The sequence below is a fragment of the Phragmites australis genome, chromosome 7, assembly GCF_958298935.1.
Source record: "Phragmites australis chromosome 7, lpPhrAust1.1, whole genome shotgun sequence".
NCBI classification, from domain to species: Eukaryota; Viridiplantae; Streptophyta; class Magnoliopsida; order Poales; family Poaceae; genus Phragmites; species Phragmites australis.
This window is the reverse complement of record NC_084927.1, coordinates 23,650,636-23,667,909: the sequence shown is the minus strand read 5'-3', so window position 1 is coordinate 23,667,909 and position 17,274 is coordinate 23,650,636. Positions and strand designations below refer to the sequence as shown.

General features: G+C 44.7%; 2 protein-coding genes across 3 annotated transcripts; both read right to left on the bottom strand.

The window, feature by feature from the left end:
• Positions 1-4,602: 4,602 nt before the first annotated feature.
• Positions 4,603-8,079, bottom strand: LOC133924253 (amino-acid permease BAT1 homolog). The gene is made up of 6 exons (XM_062369701.1): positions 7,766-8,079; positions 7,344-7,526; positions 6,622-6,741; positions 6,037-6,228; positions 5,607-5,912; positions 4,603-5,526 (listed from the first exon to the last, which is right to left on the bottom strand). Exons 1-6 carry the CDS (start codon positions 7,853-7,855, stop codon positions 4,849-4,851), a joined length of 1,569 nt encoding a protein of 522 aa, XP_062225685.1. The 5' UTR covers positions 7,856-8,079; the 3' UTR covers positions 4,603-4,848.
• A 6,621-nt stretch (positions 8,080-14,700) lies between these two features.
• Positions 14,701-16,611, bottom strand: LOC133924251 (psbP domain-containing protein 2, chloroplastic-like). Of its 2 annotated transcripts, XM_062369700.1 has the most exons (4): positions 16,211-16,611; positions 15,889-16,050; positions 15,393-15,666; positions 14,701-15,178 (listed from the first exon to the last, which is right to left on the bottom strand). In XM_062369700.1, exons 1-3 carry the CDS (start codon positions 16,541-16,543, stop codon positions 15,415-15,417), a joined length of 747 nt encoding a protein of 248 aa, XP_062225684.1. In that variant the 5' UTR covers positions 16,544-16,611; the 3' UTR covers positions 14,701-15,178; positions 15,393-15,414. The 2 variants fall into 2 exon arrangements, with proteins under 2 accessions (XP_062225684.1, XP_062225683.1); XM_062369699.1 differs by lacking the exon at positions 14,701-15,178 and having other exon boundaries at positions 15,194-15,666.
• Positions 16,612-17,274: the final 663 nt, after the last annotated feature.

The window sequence follows — 17,274 nt, the reverse complement described above, 5'->3', positions numbered from 1 at the left end:
CGCGAGGCACTTAGAACCCTTCCTTTTTATAGCGCAGAGCACTCAGTGTAATGAACCCCATGTTGTTTGGGTTTCTATTAGTCGAGATCACATGTCCAATAAATTGTTCTTATGTGCTCCTTCCCTTATTGCACAACATTTTTGAACAAGAACACGAAAGGTGACTTTGGGTGTGTTTGGTTACAGGAATGTCCCTGGAAGGGAGATAGTTATCTAGTTTTTTAGGTGTTTAGATGAAGGGCAAACTGGATGGGATGACCACATAAAGGGAATATGTTTCTCAGATGCTGGATCAACTCATCTCGTGAAAACTCCCATGAAGTCATCCACCCGACTGATCGACTTCCACGTAGGGATGGTAATCAGGTGTGGTGGGCACGGGTAGTACTTCCTCATACCCGTACTCGTGAATTTTTGTTTGCCCGTGGGCATACCCGCGAACTCCTGCGAGTGAAGAACAGAGAACAAACCCGTTACTCGCGGATACCTATCGCCCGCAGGCATACCCAATTACCCGCCTGATCTCACATGTACTAGATTGGAAGCAAGCTTACTGTAAGCAGCTACTAGATAGCGCCCTTATAGGATTATAGGATAACAAGAATCAACATCATGAAGATTAAAAATTTGTCATACACCCATTCGAAGGAACATAACTCAAGTTCCGCAAGGAAAATACAACTGAACACATAAAAATAAATACAGCTGATGTCTGATGTATAGAAGCTGTAACTTCCAGGTTCAGTATGATCATCTACTCCCAAGCACATAGCACACTTTCCATTTATGCACATTGTTTGAAACACAAGAAAGAGTTACAGGTTCAGTGTGATCATCTACTCTCAAGCACATAGTACAATTTCCATTTATGCACATTGTTTGAAACACAAGAAATATACAGCCATCATCTCATAGTGCTCTACAGCTATTCATTGCTGGTGGTAAAGAACATCCACATATGAACAAACAAGTTCAACTTCAGCATTTCAGAAGATCAATGCACACACAAGATAAAAGCTCAAGTATAAAATAGATCTGCACCAAAACTACAACAAAATAATAGTTGATTGTAAATTGTATGCGCAGAGAATGGATAACCTGAAGTTAGGTCCTGAACTCCGAATGATTGCATATCTATTGGATCTGAATATATGATAAGGTATGCCACTTAACCCATTTTGTTTAAATAAGCCTACATTAACTCAGTGCTTGCATACACTTAATTTTTCTTAATCCAGTTATGTCAAAATGATGTTCTAGAGAAATACTTTTCTAATGAATGCGTAAACAAAATCTTGAACTCTTTGATTCGCAAGCAAGTTAATCTAACAGACAGGCTGAAGCTCTTTAACAATTTGACATGAGAGCAAGTACATCTAAACAACGTCATGTCACTTGATTATTTTGCTCGACTGATCAATCCCTAAATCTGAATATCTCATATGTGTCCGTCCACTGCCGCCTGCTCCTTCGTGTCCACCACCACCTTCTCTCCGACGCCATTGCCATTGCCACTCACTCCCGTACTCCTGTCCTTCTTAAACCTAGCATAGATGTCCCCTGCGTACAACACCCGTGTCCTCCATGCGAGCGCTAGCATCACCAGCGCCACGCCCATCATCACTGCCACGACGACCAAGAACGACTCCTTGTAGCACTGTGCTCTAACGCACGTCACGCCCTTCCCAACCACCATCACCATGATGCCTGTTCACGCTGCCTCCCAGTCGTGCATGCGCCTGGTGACGCGCATGTTGAGGATTTAGGACCCCATGGGGTTGGCCACATTGCCGACATGGCTAGGCGGCGCACTCGGGCGAGCAGTGGACGGGGTCTAGGCTGGTAGGTTGGGGTGTTGGGCGGCATGGTGGCAGACGACGATGGACGGGCGCATGAGGGCGGACAAGCGACTGATGTGGTTGTGGGCGAAGGCAGGGACACGAGACGAAAAGGATAATTTCACAATGTGGTGCGCACGCATCGAGACAATGGGTGTATATAATACGTTATGGAGTTGCATTTCCCGACACATGACGCATAACTCTGGGCTGGTGTGTTCGTGTCTTCTGTCGTCGTGTGTGAGCGGCGGGGGAGGGGTTGGAATATATATACACAGACGAATAAACATGTTTCACAGGTATACGTATGTCTAGGTCTGTTCATAGGCAACCTGACCCAAGAAACTCAACCTGACCAGACCTGAAAAAGCTCGACCCGGCCCGACCCAATCAGTGCATGAGCTAGGCTCGGGCTTCAAAACATAGACCCGCAGTTCCAGCCGGATCAGGCTCGAGCTTCAAAACAAATCTGAAACAAAAAAACCTAAAAACCCCGACCCAACCTAAAAAAACCCAAGCTCAATCAAAAAAATCCAATATTGAGCCGAGCTCGGGCTTAGCAACCCGATCCGATACCTACAGGTTCCTGTCGAAGCCCGACCCAAAACTCGGCCTGAATATTTAAACAAACCTAGATATATCTTATCCATACTCATATACCTACCGAATAGCAATTTATACTCACAAACATACCCACAATCAGTAAAAAATAAAATGACTATTTATCTACGAGTAAACTAAGTAAAACTGTCATCCCTTCTCCGACGCCTCTCCCCCTGTTTCCTCTCATCACCACCCCGCCCCCCGTTTCCACCTGACACTCCTTAGCGCCGCCACCCTCCTTCGTTCCCCGCGGCCGCCCTGCTCCGGCCCCCTCCATCATCCTGGTAAGGACGAAGGCCCCTGCACCAGCACAACACGCTGGAGGCCGCCATGATGCTGGACATGTTCGGCCTCATCGGCGCGTACGCCGCGGGGAGCTGCCGGGAGTGAGCACGTCCATCTACGCCATGGCCCTGGCAAGTGTCGTGCTGGTCTACGCCATGGCCCTGCTAGGTGCCATGTGGATGACGTTGAGGAGCGTGCGGTGCCTCCTCGCCACGGCGAAATGGCCGTCGCTTTCGCCGTCGTCGCGGAGCTTGAGGAGGTCGCGAAGGTTGGACGATGCGGCTGGTTTCTTGCCCGGAGAATCGCGGCCTCCACGTGTTCGACGGAATGCCGGAGACACGCTGGAACAGCAAGAGAGCAGTTGTCGTGGCGAGCGACGAGGACCTCATCGGTGTGCTCCCGGACGACGCCTCCAGCTCGTGCTATCATCCCTGCCAACGGACGAGGTGGTGCGGACGTGAGTGCTCTCCCGGCGCTGGCGCCACCTCTGGAAGCCCATGCCCGCCCTACGCATCACCCGCGGTGGCAGGTGGGATTGGTCACCCTGGAAGCTGAAGAACTTCATGAACCATCTGCTCACTAGTAGTTTGGAGCTTTGGTCCATAACATAGGACCAAAATGATAGCTAGACCATATCAGAAAGAAACAAAAAGACATAGTCTAGTTGATTCCATGCATATAGATCGTGTATCTGCTCTGGAAGTTGGCCGTGGCCAGGTTGGTGGTTGCAAGTTTCGGGGCTGAAGTCTGAAGCTTTGGTTCGTATCATAAAAATGAACTGACATGATGTATGTAGCGGCAATGTATCGTAAGGGGTAGGTTCACCACCTCATCATAAAGAGATTGCGACAACCAACTAAGTATATCACATCCAACCGAATAGAAAATTGAACTATTATGTCTACTCTCGTCTTTCCAATCAAACAAAAATTAGATTACTCTATTTAACTAACTAAACAAAAAATTAAAATATCTTATAAAAAAAACAAAGAAATCGCTATTCCATCCGACCTTAACCTCCAACTAAATGCATCCTACATGGTTCGGTTGGTCTCAGTGGCAGATGCAGGCTTCACAATTCACACAAGGTAACGTAAGGCCTGTAGGTCATGACTAAAGTGCAATAGCTAACAGTAGCTGTAAAATAGTTCAAGGACTCAGGATGTGTCATGTACTTCATGCACATGACCAATAATTTCCAGTGAATTTAAACCCAAACTAATAGACCAATCATGTGAAGGTTAAAAAAGGTCACACGAGTCGTTGTCACATACTCCTATTTCAATTGTAGGAGAGAACGCTCTCGGTGCCTTCTGTCGGTGGTCAGCCGGAGCAGAGGTGGTTCGCTCAGGGTGGGCGAGCGAAGGAGTCGGAAGCGGTGGGCTCATCGTCACCAAATCGGAGGGCCCTCTCCTGTCGCCACCTCGGTCCTTCGGCTCGACGGCAGGTCATTTTGGAGCTAGCGTCGGGTACCGGCCGCCCGCGGTGAGACAGGCGAATCAGCGAATTTTTTATCTTTATATTTTAAATTTTCAAATTTAAAAACTCTAGACACCCGTTTGGAAAAATTGTACGCGTTTGCCGACACAGTCCCTTCATTTTCCTTTCTGCGTTGCTTGCGCTCGGACGTCCGATGAAAAACTCTCCATCGGACGCTTTCAACGTTCCATTGCAACATCGGAGAATAACGTTCCGTTGCAACATCGGGATGGGACTGGATGCGGACCTAAGCGAGAGGTATGATGGGAGTGAACAAGAAAATAAGCTCAAGAGAGGAGTGACAAGCGTTTGTTTTTCGCTCATGAGGGAACGTGACAAGGGGGAGGTAGAAGCCGCAGAACGGTGGTAGGCTATGGTGGATGAAACGCCAAACGAGTGGATGAGACAGACGTCGGATTCTTTTAGTTAATCGGACTTCAGATTAGGAGCATTATCGTTTTCCTTTTGTTTTTGGTCTGGTTTTTGTAATGCATCTACATCTAGTTTCCTTGTATACCAGTACCACACACAGGTGTCCACAATCTAAAGTAACCCCCGCTGATGAAGCATCACACATGAGGGACTGTCAGTGTCACCAACGCCCTAGGAAAAAGAATGTCGTCGATCCCTTGAGGGCAGGTGCTCAGACCTTGCCGTTGTTGTGGTCGTCGATGTTCCTGACGGGGCCCTTGAACCACTTCCTGGCGTCGAGCACCCACCACAGCATGATGAGGCCGAGGCAGACTCCGAGCGCGATGGGCGCGTAGTTGAAGGTGTCCATCTTGATGGGGTACACGGTGGGGAGCAGGAACACGGAGCAGGTGTAGCAGATCCACAGGAACGCGACGAGGCAGACGGGTCTGCTGGCGCGGCGCAGGTAGAAGGGCCCGGGCCGGAAGTCCTCCTCCCGCATCACCATGCGCGCGAAGATGGGCACCGCGTACCCGCCCACCCACCCGATGGTGGCGACGGACGTGATGGCCGTGAACACCACGTTGATGCGGAGGATCGGCAGGCCCAGCAGCGCGCACAACGCCGCGCACAGCCACACCGCGTTCGCGGGCACCTTGTGCCTCGGGTGGATGCGGCGCCACACCGACGAGAACGGGATGCCGCGGTCCCGCGACAGCGCGTACACCACCCGAGCCGCGCTGGTGGTGATGGAGAGGCCGCCGAAGAAGAAGGAGCCCCAGATGACGAAGAGCAGCACGATGGCGCCGGTGGAGTTGTTGTACCGCCCGTGGAACGCGTCGTACAGTATCTGCGCCGGCACGAACGTGCCGGCGGTCTCGTTGTTAGGGTTGTACAGGTAACTGAAGTCCTGCACAAAACACATGTCGATCGAGGTCAGCCATCGCTGCATCACTGCATGCAGGAAGTGTGGTGTGGTTAAACAAGTACCTGGATGCTGAAGGTGAGGGCGAGGATGTACGCCCAGCCGAACACGGTGATGATGCCGATGCTGGAGAGGATGGCGATGGGGCCGTTCCGGTCGGCGCCCTTGGTCTCCTCCGTCAGGTGCGCCGCCGCGTCGTACCCGTACAGGGAGTACTGGCTCACCAGCAGGGACAGGATTGCTGCGTAGGCGCTGCTGCTGATCCCGGTCACCCCCGGCGCCGTCTCGAAATGGGTGAACACGTACGACGCCGGCTGCGTGGTCTTCGCCACCAGCGGGAGCATCACCACGATGACAGTGCCGCCGATCACCTGCAAACGTCAAATGGCAAGTGAAGCTGGAGCTAGGCAAGAAACTGGAGCATGCGGAATACATGATGGATCGTTCTAAACATGCATGCGTGGCAGTGGCAGCTTCGAAGGTTTTTGCTGTTACCTGCCACCACATGGAGATCACGTCGAGGAAGGCGATGACTTCCAGCGCGAAGGTGTTGAGCACGGCCCAGATCAGTGTCAGCCCGATATACATGACCAGAAATAGCCAACGGGGGGCCAGGTAGCCGCCGCCTGTGTTGGTACCAGTGCTCAGCAGGATTATGCTCTGCAATACTTGAGACCCTGCATATGCCTGCAACAAGGGAGAGGCGATCGAGATGACTCATCACATGAGATTTGTGTTTGTTAATCCTCTCATAGTGTTGATAAATTTAAGTGCTCAAAGAGATAGAGAATAGTACGTGTCATTATATGTTACAAACTGTGCATTAGCATGACAAGTTATCTTATTGATTAAATACATCGCCCTTTCTGGAAAAAAAGAGAGCAAATATTTCGAAAAAAAAATATGATTGAATACACGAGAGTAGTGAAATGGACAGTAAATTTCCATTGTTTCCGCATAAGTATCAGATGGAAATTGCTCAGCAGAATAAATGAAGACAGCTAAGAAACCTCCAGTCCTCAAGCATGCAAGATTGACCAGATTATGGGAACAAAATCAGTAATCAAAATAGGAGCATACCTGTGTGCCAATTCCGGCAATAAGGCCTATGGCCTCCAGCCAAGCACAGCACCAAGATGCCAACGGACCCCAGACTGGACCAGCCAAGTGAGCAGCCCAAAAATAAAGGGAACCAGTGGTCTGTTTTCAAACAGAAAAACTATGTCAGTACTCGGTAGCATCCAGATGGGATAAAAAAACGCAGGCTTTCTTCATAAAAGCAAGCATAAGCATATCAGAAGCGCGTTAAAAAAAGATTGCAATAGAAAAATTTCTAATTGCAAGGATGTGAGGGCACAATGAAGAAAAATAGCTATGCATCATAAGCTGTACTATTTGGGTGCGTGGCAGTTATCTATCTGCCTTTGAGTTCAGTAAGCAGACAGACTTCCCAGGGAAAAAAAAAGGCTCAGTAAGCAGAGTAGTGACAAACTCACAAAAGACAGGTAAAGAATTAAACAAGTAATTTTGCTTAACGCTGCAACGCATGATAGTAAACAATGAAACACGCAAGTGATACTACATAGAACACTTGGAGAAGGCCCCAGCAAACATAAATTTCTCCTGTAACATTTGAATTGGACAAAGCAAAAGCTAAAAACTAAAAGCAGAGCAACCTATATCAACACAGAAATTTGACCATACAAGGCAATTCACTAGCTCCAGTTAACCAACAAGATTGGCCAAATCGCGAATCAAGAAATGGTAACCAGAGAAGAGAAAGGAAGGAAGGGTGTGCGTACCGGGAAGGAGGAGCAGATCTCGGCCATGGCGATGCCGACGAACCAGGTGAAGAATGAAACGACGACCCAGCCCCAGACGAGAGAGGCCGGCCCCGCGTACTGCAGGCTGCTTCCGTACAGCGGCGTGATCCCGGTGAAAAGCGTCATCGTCGAGAAGGAGATGGCCAGCGTCTTGAACAGCGTCTGCAATACAAGTATTCCATCGGACCATTTCTTGAGGAGCCAAGAACGAACTACCGAAATAAAAGCCAGATAAACTTGCATTCCCGCCGCAAAGAAATTAAAGCCAATCAAGATCGCATTTCTACAGCGCAATTCTAGCAACAAATTAGGCAAGCCTGATCGCACCATTCATCTCCCAAAGGCCAGGAACAAACTCATATGCAAAAGAGAAGAGAAAAGAAAAGGCGTGAAGACCGCACCATCTCCCTCCGGAGCTCCTGCTTGTATCCGAGCTCATTGAGGCGCTTCTCGCCGGAGTCCAGCACCGCCTCCTCCCCTGCCCCGGCCATGGCGAAGCCTCCGGCGCCGAGTTTTTTTTTTTTTTTCTCTCTCGATCGGCACGCGTACGAGCACCTCTTGCGTTGCGTCCTCGACGCCTCGGGGGGCCGATACGTATTGAGAACTGAGAAGAGCGCAGGGAGGAAGCTAGGCAGGGGAGGACTCTTGCGGCGTCGTCTTTCTCGGCTGCGCCTTCGTTTGTTTGCTTGTTTGCGTTCGTTAGATGCAGCGCTGCATTTCCTTTTATGAAGCCAGAGCTGCATTTCCTTGCTTGGTTGGTTGCCGAGCTGAAGTGGTTGCCCTCGGGTTGACTAGCGGTATTTTCTGAGACAGCTCACTGCCCTGGCAAATGGCATGTGCACCCTCAAGTGTACCAAAGTACTGCCTCTAGTGTTCCAAATAGCATGGAAGCAGTGAAGCGCCAAGGTTATTGGTGAGTGTTGAGTTGCAATGTTGCATACAGTACTTCAACTAACCACACGCGGTGCATAATGTTTTTTCATTAAAATTGCACTAACCATGACTCAAACTCAAGGCCTTAGGCTCTAACGTCATATTGAGCTGCATGCATTAACCAGTTGACTAGAAAAAAGTCTAAGTTAAATGGACAAATCAATTATACTTCATCAATAACTTTGTTAGTCAACATCCAAAGTGTGCTAATTTATGATTGTTGTAGTTCTAATAAGTTCATGCTTTCTATAACTAATATGCATTGGCATGGTATCTAAAGCATAAATTCTACCACCAATTTCTATTATTGTATATTTAAACAGTCAGATAAAATGGTGATATTTGAAAAGGAAAAAGAATTTCTAAACAAGCACTCATATCATTTTTCACACACCCAACCCGAATATCCGTATTGAATATATTGTAATCAAAATTGAAATAGTTTGATTGCGAGATTCTAATGCGACACTTGTTCATTACTGAATGAAGCAATAATGAATTGTAGACAACAACAAACATGTTCATAGACAATCTTCACAATGTTTTCGTGGCGAGTTTGTGTGCTCTTGGAAGGAACCACTATCACGGACAATATGTGAATGACCAGGTTTCCTCTTTTCATGTATGACCACGAGCAGCTGTAGTTCTACTGCATATTCTATAAAGAAAAACGCAATAGCCAATGCTAACCAAGTAAAAATGTAATCTTAGGTAAAACTCAGTTATTTTCTTGTCAAACATCTTTTTCTTTTAAATCTCCTTTGGCTGCATGCATAGAGCTTTTCAACTTGGTTTTTGGAGGGTGCACCATGCGAAACTTATAGAGCACGTTTGTGCACTTATTCATTCATTCATGTGAGTGTATACGGCAATTTACTAGTAATTTAGCCATGAGCCCATGTTGCATCCACACTTGTCATCGCATTCAAACGGGGATGGGCCAGCCAGAGCACCCCTTTCCGTTGACTGACTTGATCCAAGTATCCATCCAATCTCGCAATATTTTCCCCCGGAAGCGGCGTCCACACGTAGCCATCGGTTCTTACAGAAGCATACAAAAGTAGCTTTTGAAAGGTCCACATGCCAACGTAAACAAAAGAAATCATGCACGTTTCTTTCAAGTGGATCGGAAGGATTGTATGCCTTCTTCTTCCTGAGAACAATGCTGATACGGTTACACACCTGCACTGCCAATATATACCATACGGTTTTGTACATTGTGCTGGCTTACGTGTACTCTTCACATCAAGAAAACAATAGTTAAAATTTTCGCAAAAAGAAAGCAATAGTTCAACGGAAATAGGTACTAAGATATTAAGGTACAGGATCTCCGGAGGATGTAAATTATGTGGACGTGGTGCCAGTTCAGTAATTTGTAATCAAACTAGAGTGACATTTGGCATGGTTTCGTACCTCATACGTACTGAGCATGAAGCATGCAAAAATTAGATAGCCACTCCCCATTCATAGAAAACCAGCCTCTCGTTCGCTGCACGTAATGCTGACAGTATATGACATGCCGACATGCTTTCGCATCCAAACAAAAAGGTTCTGTAGCGTGTACGCCTTCAGATCCATTCAGATGTTGCAAGAAAATAACGCCCCTTTTTTACAGCACGCGTTGTGAGCTCGGAGCAGCAAGCAACTGCTCCATCACAACAACTATCATTTTCTCAAAATAGCAAGTCCCTGGTCCACTTTCAGTTCCAGCCTGCAGCTGACAACAGTATGCAAAAGCATGGGCATGATTCAGTTGCAGCTCGCATCAACAAAAACCAGACAAAATCTCTCCAGAATAATATGCGGTGCACGGAAGGGTCATCACGCGGCAAGATTTTTTTAAAAAAAACGAATAGTCAAAGAACTGCCTATTATATTGAAAAAAGAAACATTCGATGAGCTAATATAAAAAAAAAAAGGTGAATGAGACCAAAACGAAAGCCTACTCTCTCCGATAAGACGCCCTAAGAGTCATGCTCCCACAAATGCCCAAGCACCAGCCCGATCCTTGATCTTTTGGACGATTAAGTGTGTGGGTTGCTCCTTTCTATCAAAAGTTCTGGCGTTTCGCTCATTCCAGATTTCACAGCTTACCAAAATGATAAATGACTTTTGTTCCCTTTTTTAGGGTGTTAGGACTGTTGGCCATGGCTATCCATTATTGGTGAACCGAATGTGAGTTTAGTCAGGAATCTAATTGAAGTGATGGTTGTAGCACCCACTGCGCTAGGTACGATCAGATGTGTTTGGTGAATCTGCATTCGGCAAACAGATGGTAGCTAGTATTGATTTCTATCTTGAAGAACTGAGATGATGACCTAGAGAAGGGTGAATAAGTCTTTTTCTAATTTTTCTCAAAATAAGCTAAAACTTTATCTTAATAAAATTAATTACCAAATTAAAGCTACTCTAAGGCAAGCTATAAGATGCAATCCTATATGAGATAAACACAACTAGAATTTACACCAAGCAATATATGAACTTACAATAAAGTAAGGAAATAAGCGAAATAACCAAAGGTGGAGTCAAGTCGATGTTGTTCCCGAAGTTCGAATCCTCAAGGGGATCTTACTCTACATCAAGGGGCTCCATCACACTTGAACTAGGTCTTTTTCAACCATTTTTCTCCCAAGATTGCATAAAGAACTTATCGACTTTTTTTTGGTATTTCTTTTCTTGCGGAGGCAAAATCCGGCATTCACAATCCTTCTCGCGATGCACCACAAATGAGTTGGTGGCTCGTGAGCAACTCCTAGCCGTTCAAGAGTCCTCAGTATCTAAGAGAAACAAATACAAGCGAAGAAGCTCAGAGATGAACCCTAGTGCTCAAGATGAACTCTTTTATTTCTAGCACTCAATTTCTCTTTTCAAATCTCTCTCTAAAGATGAATCACTTTCATGGGAGAGGAGAGGGACTATTACTTCAGGAGTATGCTCAGATTTGAAATGGGCAACGGTTGAAAGTGGAGAGGGGAAGTGGTGTATAAATGGACCACTTCAAAAACTAGTTGTTTAACATATTTTCCGTCAACATCGGAACTTATGATCTCCACGATCGGAACATCTAATGTATACAAAATAATAGCTTTGAACTTCACTTCCCAAATCAGAACTGGTAAATTCAACACATCGGATCATCCGATCTAGAAATGAAATCAAAACTGAAAGTCCTAAGTTCATGAAAACCGAATGTTCCGACCCCTATCGGAACATCCGATATAAGAGTTTTAATTCAAACCCGAGAACTCTAAGTTGGTAGAAACCGGAGGTTCCGACCCTGATCGGGACTTCTGATGAAAACATCGGAACTTCCGATGTTAATTAAAACAGCAACCCGAGAACCCAGAGTTTTCAAATTTTAGACTATCTGACTTGATCAGAACTTTCGATTTCACTAAGAAGCTTTTGACTCGGTATCCGTGTTGTGAACTCTCTCTCTCTCTCTCTCTCTCTCTCTCTCTCTCTCTCTCTCTCTCTCTCTCTCTCTAAACCGAGTGTGGATCATCTTGAGCAATAAGTTTATGACAAAGCTACTACGTTGTACCCCTCTTAATAGTATCGCGGTCCTATATTCAATTCTACAAAAGAGTACTTTATAAAGGTAAAAACCGCTCGTCTTCTTTTTTTAATTTTTGGGAGTCGCCAATGTCATGATGCTTTCATCAATGGGGCTTTCACATATTCAAATACTCGTTGAATATATTAGTCCTTTGATGGCTTGTTTTCAATTATCAAAACCCACATAGAGAGCCTAGATGCACTTTCACATCTACATAACAGGCAATGCGGATTGCGAGGCCATCTTCTGGTAGCCAACCTATATGAGGTCCACAACATATTCTGGTTTGCAAGACAGACGAAGAATTTGCATTTCGGCGAAGCCCAAGTTTTTCAAATTAGTGATTGAAAGTTTGTATCCACTAAACCCAGAAATTGCGCTTTGTAGGTCGATACCGCTATGCACTCACCATACTCATTGAATTTCCAGGTGATGTCATCTTGGATGTTAGGTTGTAGTTGCACCTGCTAGACGGCGGTCCATAGCTGCACAAAGCAATGTGTTGGCATGTGATACCTAGAAGAATCACGGGGTCTTGCACCCAAGAGTTGTTTGTAATGGCTTCGCGTAGGGTTTGTTGTTTCACTTTAGATGACGAGAAAACAAGTGGAGCAATGTCCTTTGGCCGTTGTCCTTGAAGCCAGGAAGAGTGCTAGAATGATGTCGCGTCACCGTTGCCAATGACAATATTGGTGGAAGCTGTGAATAGGAACATATCCGTGTCATTTTACAGAATTTTCGATCCCACCAAAGAATTATGCTAAGCCTTCCATTCTTGCCATAACCAGTGTAGTCGGAGAGCTCTGGCGAAGTTGGTGAGGTGAAGGATACCTAAGCCATCTTTGTTTGTTGGTCTACATACTCACTTCCAGTTGACTTTGCATTTACCTCCTGTTAAGGCCTTGGTTCCAAACCAAAGGAATTGCATTCGCCTACTGTCAATGGCTTTGAAGACCTGTTTGGAGCTTCGAGGGTTGTGAGGAAGTAGATTGGCTCCAAGGTAAGCATTGACTTGACGAGGTCAAACATCCCCTAGAGCAATGTTTTTTCCTTTCCACCCTACAAAGCTGCCAATTGCTTTGTTTACAAGGGTTGGAAATCTGCTCGCTTTAGCCATTGGATGGCAAGAGGTAATCCCAGGTATTTGATGGAGAAGCACGTGCACATGGCTGGCAGGTATGTGAGGATATCATCTAAGTTTAGGTCTACGCATGCGCCACCGACGATTTGTAGAAATTTGTTCTTAGTCCAGTTGCCACGTCAAAGAAGTTTAAGATTTCTGCAATGGATGATACCTCGTCTCTTTTTGGAGAGATAAAAACAACCAAATTGAGATGCGCATTCCCGATGCGCCCAATGACACGGCTTTGGACATCAGGCACCTTCTAATGTAAAATCTTTTTCATGGAATCGATGACATTGTACTTTGGACACCACCATCAGCCAGTTTTTCTCCAAGTGACAACGAAGTACAGATTCTTGTAAGAAAACGACGACGACAAGTCCTTGCTCTTTTGACCACCTCCCAACTTTGCGGCCGGGAAATATCCCCATTTGACTATCCCACTAGTCTGAAATATTGCAGAATCTGACCAGCTCATCAAGATTTCCAGCACATATAATTGACCATTCCAAGTATAATTTAGGAGAATCACCAATGACTTGGTGATTTCCAGCCTCCGCAAGAGTTTTCATTGAATATTTAAATAGGGATTACTGGGGACACTCACATAACCTAGTGGTAGAAACACAAGGTACAAAGACGGACAACTCGTCATGCAGAATCTCAATACATCACGCATTTCAACATACTATTAGCATCTAATTAGTATCATTTATCTATATTCCTATTAAATACACGAGTTGTGATAGAACCAAATGATCTCCATCGTTCACCCAAGTTGATCAAGCAGTGTAAAAAATTCTCTCAGTTCCTCCTTCCAAAAACATATTTAATCTCATATTAATTGTTTTTCATATCTAGATATCCAAAATTTACCTTTCATACATTCTAAAAATACATTTAATCTATCATTATTTACTTTTTCATACTTATACATCCAATATTTACTTTCCATACATTACTATATCCTGAATTGATTCTACGTATGTGAAACACGTGTGTAAACTAGTAACACTTAAATAACACAAACATAAGTGACCTCCAACCGCTAACAACAGGACATTTTGATTTTTGTCATCATTTATTCATATTCCCAACTGGGTGGACCAACTGGGTAGTATCTCTGACTCTAAGTTACCTGAATCAAAAGTATGTACTCTAGCAAATATTCAAGGGAGACACTTGAAGAAAAATCATCCAAAAGAGCCTATTTCAGAATGTCCAAACTAACTGCTCAAAAGTTCCAATACTTCTTTTAATGGAGGAATTCTCCTCAAATTTGTTTCTTTTAGAACAATGAGAAGTTGAACAATTCTAGTATGACGTGTGCGTACCGTGCGCATGTGCGAGTGTATCTTACTCTTGATTTCTTGATTTATTTTCAACCAGTATTGTGACTGAGAAATGTTGCCAACTCATATACGACATCCCACTGGACTGCAAGATTAGAGAATCTGATTGTTCATAGTAAGTTAATAAGCTCATATCGTCTTGATAATCACAGCAATTCAAGTGCTCGTATTGGAACACTCCATTGCTATTAGCAGAATATTCATTTTCAGTGAGATGCCACGAGAACACAAGTATTTTCCCTTCTAGATACGACATGTTCTTTATTGAGGCTATTGGGTTAAATAAAAGGATACATAAGGATGAGTCTAGAGCTCCTATTGCACAAAATTTTAGTACAAAAGTAGAATCACTCTTGCCGTCTGCTTTAAGTTCATCTTGCAATGACTTTATGAATCTATAGAGTTCTGATAAATAACAGAAGAAAGAATTCGGTCCTAGATCCATACGATTTTAAATGAGAACAGGAGTGAATCCCGAAGTTGCTTTGATTAGGCAGGCAATTCAGATTGCACAAGTTTCATTTGCTCCTTATTTTCATATAATCATGGCTGTTTTATAAGTTGTGCTAAGTTCATCTGGGTCAGAACAGAACCAGCATTTATAATGAAAGAAGCATGGATTTAAGGACAACTTCTGGAAGCTTAATGTCACTTGGCTTCTCTTTGTTTAACTCTTCCCATTCTGTGTATTATCCCCATCTACATGATCATATTCCAGGACATGTAGCATTACAGATTATAAAGGAATAATATTGCTCTTTCATAAATGAAATAATACGAAACAAGCAGTTGACATCGCAACACTTCAACTGTACAGCTGGTGTGGCAAACATCTTACATGGCTGATCTGTGAAAATTGAAGTTTTGGGAATAAAGTATCGTTTGACACATATTTTCATTAGATGAAGTAAAAATAACTTATAACATGCAGAATTCGCTGATGAAGGTATTGGAAGAAAATACATAGCAACCATTTGATTAATATACCTTTTACAAAGAAAAAAAAAACACTTGGATTGAAATTTGCAAGTAAAAAAAAGCTCTGGAAACGAGGGTCGTACCTCTATTGTGAGAAAAAAACAACTATACTGAATCAAAAGAGTGGAGAACTTGTTCCAGAACAGTTCTAGTCTGGCTGTCCAAGGGCTTCTCCTGGCTATCTGAGTAGGCTATATTGAGCAGATAGAGCTTTTTTGTAGCAACAAATGCAGCCGAGAAGATCCGCTTCATCCCTCCCCTGGTGCTATCCAGTGAGTACTCAATTTCATACACTTTCAAGCCACCGTGACCTGATCTCTCTCCCACAGAAATCACCTCGGCCGACTTGGTGCTTTCCTGTGTTAAGTGAAATGATTCAATCAGCTGCCAGTAATAGAACTGAACATCTCAAAATGGTGCATAGACAACTGGTATCGATCAGAACGCTCCTGCACAGCACATAAGCAGCGTTCAACTAAAATAGTGAAGTTCAATTGACAACACTATGCACAAGCATCAATAAATCTAGCATTGAACATAGCATCTGCAATGCCAGGAAAACATTGTTCGGGTATTTACCTTTTTCTTCTCTGCCTGCAGGAGCCTATCCGCGACGAATTGCGGCGTCCCGAACTCCGTCAGCGACGAGAGCCGAACAGGGTTGACGACAACCCCAATACTGTTGCTCCCCTTCCCCTTCCCCTCCTGCTGGAACAGCGCCGTTGCGCCCGCCTTCTCCACCTTCATCAATCACACAACACCACAACATAATTCACATCTCCAAATCCACAATCCCAAAATATACAAAGCATGCTGCGTTCCTACGCTAGTACATTACACTATTACGCAGTACGTACGCTGAATCGCAGCACGACGTCGTTCAGGTTCAAGTGCTCCCTACCTTGGGCCAAGAGGCGGGCTTGAGGAGGGTGAAGCCCTGGTCCTGGTCGGTGTACCGCTCCAGCTCCAGCTCCTCTGTGCCTCCTCCTCCCCCGCCTCCAGTTACTTGTGCCTCCGCCTCCGACGCGGAGGCGACGGGAAGTTGCAGCGACGAGGCGGGGAAGGGGAGGGCGGCGAGGAGCAGCGAGGCGGAGGACACGGCTCTCCGGGTCAGGAGCGGAGGAGGAGAAGAGGCGTCGCGTTTGGGCGCGATGGCTCGGGCCCGAAGCGGGCGGCGGCCCCGGCCGGCGAGCGTCAGCGGCGGGCCGCGGCAGGGACAGCCGACGAGTGGCATCGGTTAGTTTGGGAGCGATGTCGCGGCTACGCCGCTCGCTATGCAAGAGGATGGACGCCGCGGCCGCGCTCGCAGACTTTAGATCGGTTCATGTGATTAGTTGAAAAAAAATTCAAAGTTTACCAATGAAAAATCCAAAGGTTCAAAAAACCGATGGTAATCGAGCAAAAATCATGATAACCGACATTCTCGGTCCGGTTCGATTTCAGAAACCGAACGGTAACTAAATTTAAATTCAAAAATTCAAAAAAATAATAATAAATTAAAAAAATCTTTAAAAAAACTAAACACAATTCTAAGACCTTTTGTAAAAAAAATTCAAAAATAATATCGTTTGCATCATATTCTATAGGGATGAAGTTTGAAAAAATAAAAAAATTGAAACGTGCGGCTCAATTATTAACTCATGTTAAGGAAAAGTTTAACATGCAAACAAATATTTTTCTTGTGTAAAACATATCTTAAGAGAATCTTTAAAATTGATTTCATTTTATTTAAAGTTTTATTAATTTCTCTATGATTTTTACAAAATTTACAAGTATAAAATGAATATGTTAAGAAACGGTACTGTAATTAACTTTTTCATGTCTACTATTATTTTTCCTACGTAAATCATAGTATAAATAAACTAATAAAAGTGATTTCACTAATTTTTGAGATGTGATGAGTCAGTTATGAATTAATCTAGTCACAACACATTTACATAATCATGAGTTCCAACGATAATCGAA

Bases quoted from the DNA above. Each gene is read 5' to 3' on its own strand.
- LOC133924253 (XM_062369701.1), bottom strand. From the start codon at position 7,855: ATGGCCGGGGCAGGGGAGGAGGCGGTGCTGGACTCCGGCGAGAAGCGC. The intron at 6,742-7,343 runs GTACGCACACCC...GTTTGAAAACAG, and splicing joins AGATCTGCTCCTCCTTCCCG to ACCACTGGTTCCCTTTATTT. The intron at 6,229-6,621 runs GTATGCTCCTAT...CCCTTGTTGCAG, and splicing joins TTGCCGGAATTGGCACACAG to GCATATGCAGGGTCTCAAGT.
- LOC133924251 (XM_062369700.1), bottom strand. From the start codon at position 16,543: ATGCCACTCGTCGGCTGTCCCTGCCGCGGCCCGCCGCTGACGCTCGCC. The intron at 16,051-16,210 runs GTAGGGAGCACT...TGATTGATGAAG, and splicing joins AGCCCGCCTCTTGGCCCAAG to GTGGAGAAGGCGGGCGCAAC. The intron at 15,667-15,888 runs GTAAATACCCGA...CACTTAACACAG, and splicing joins TGCAGGCAGAGAAGAAAAAG to GAAAGCACCAAGTCGGCCGA.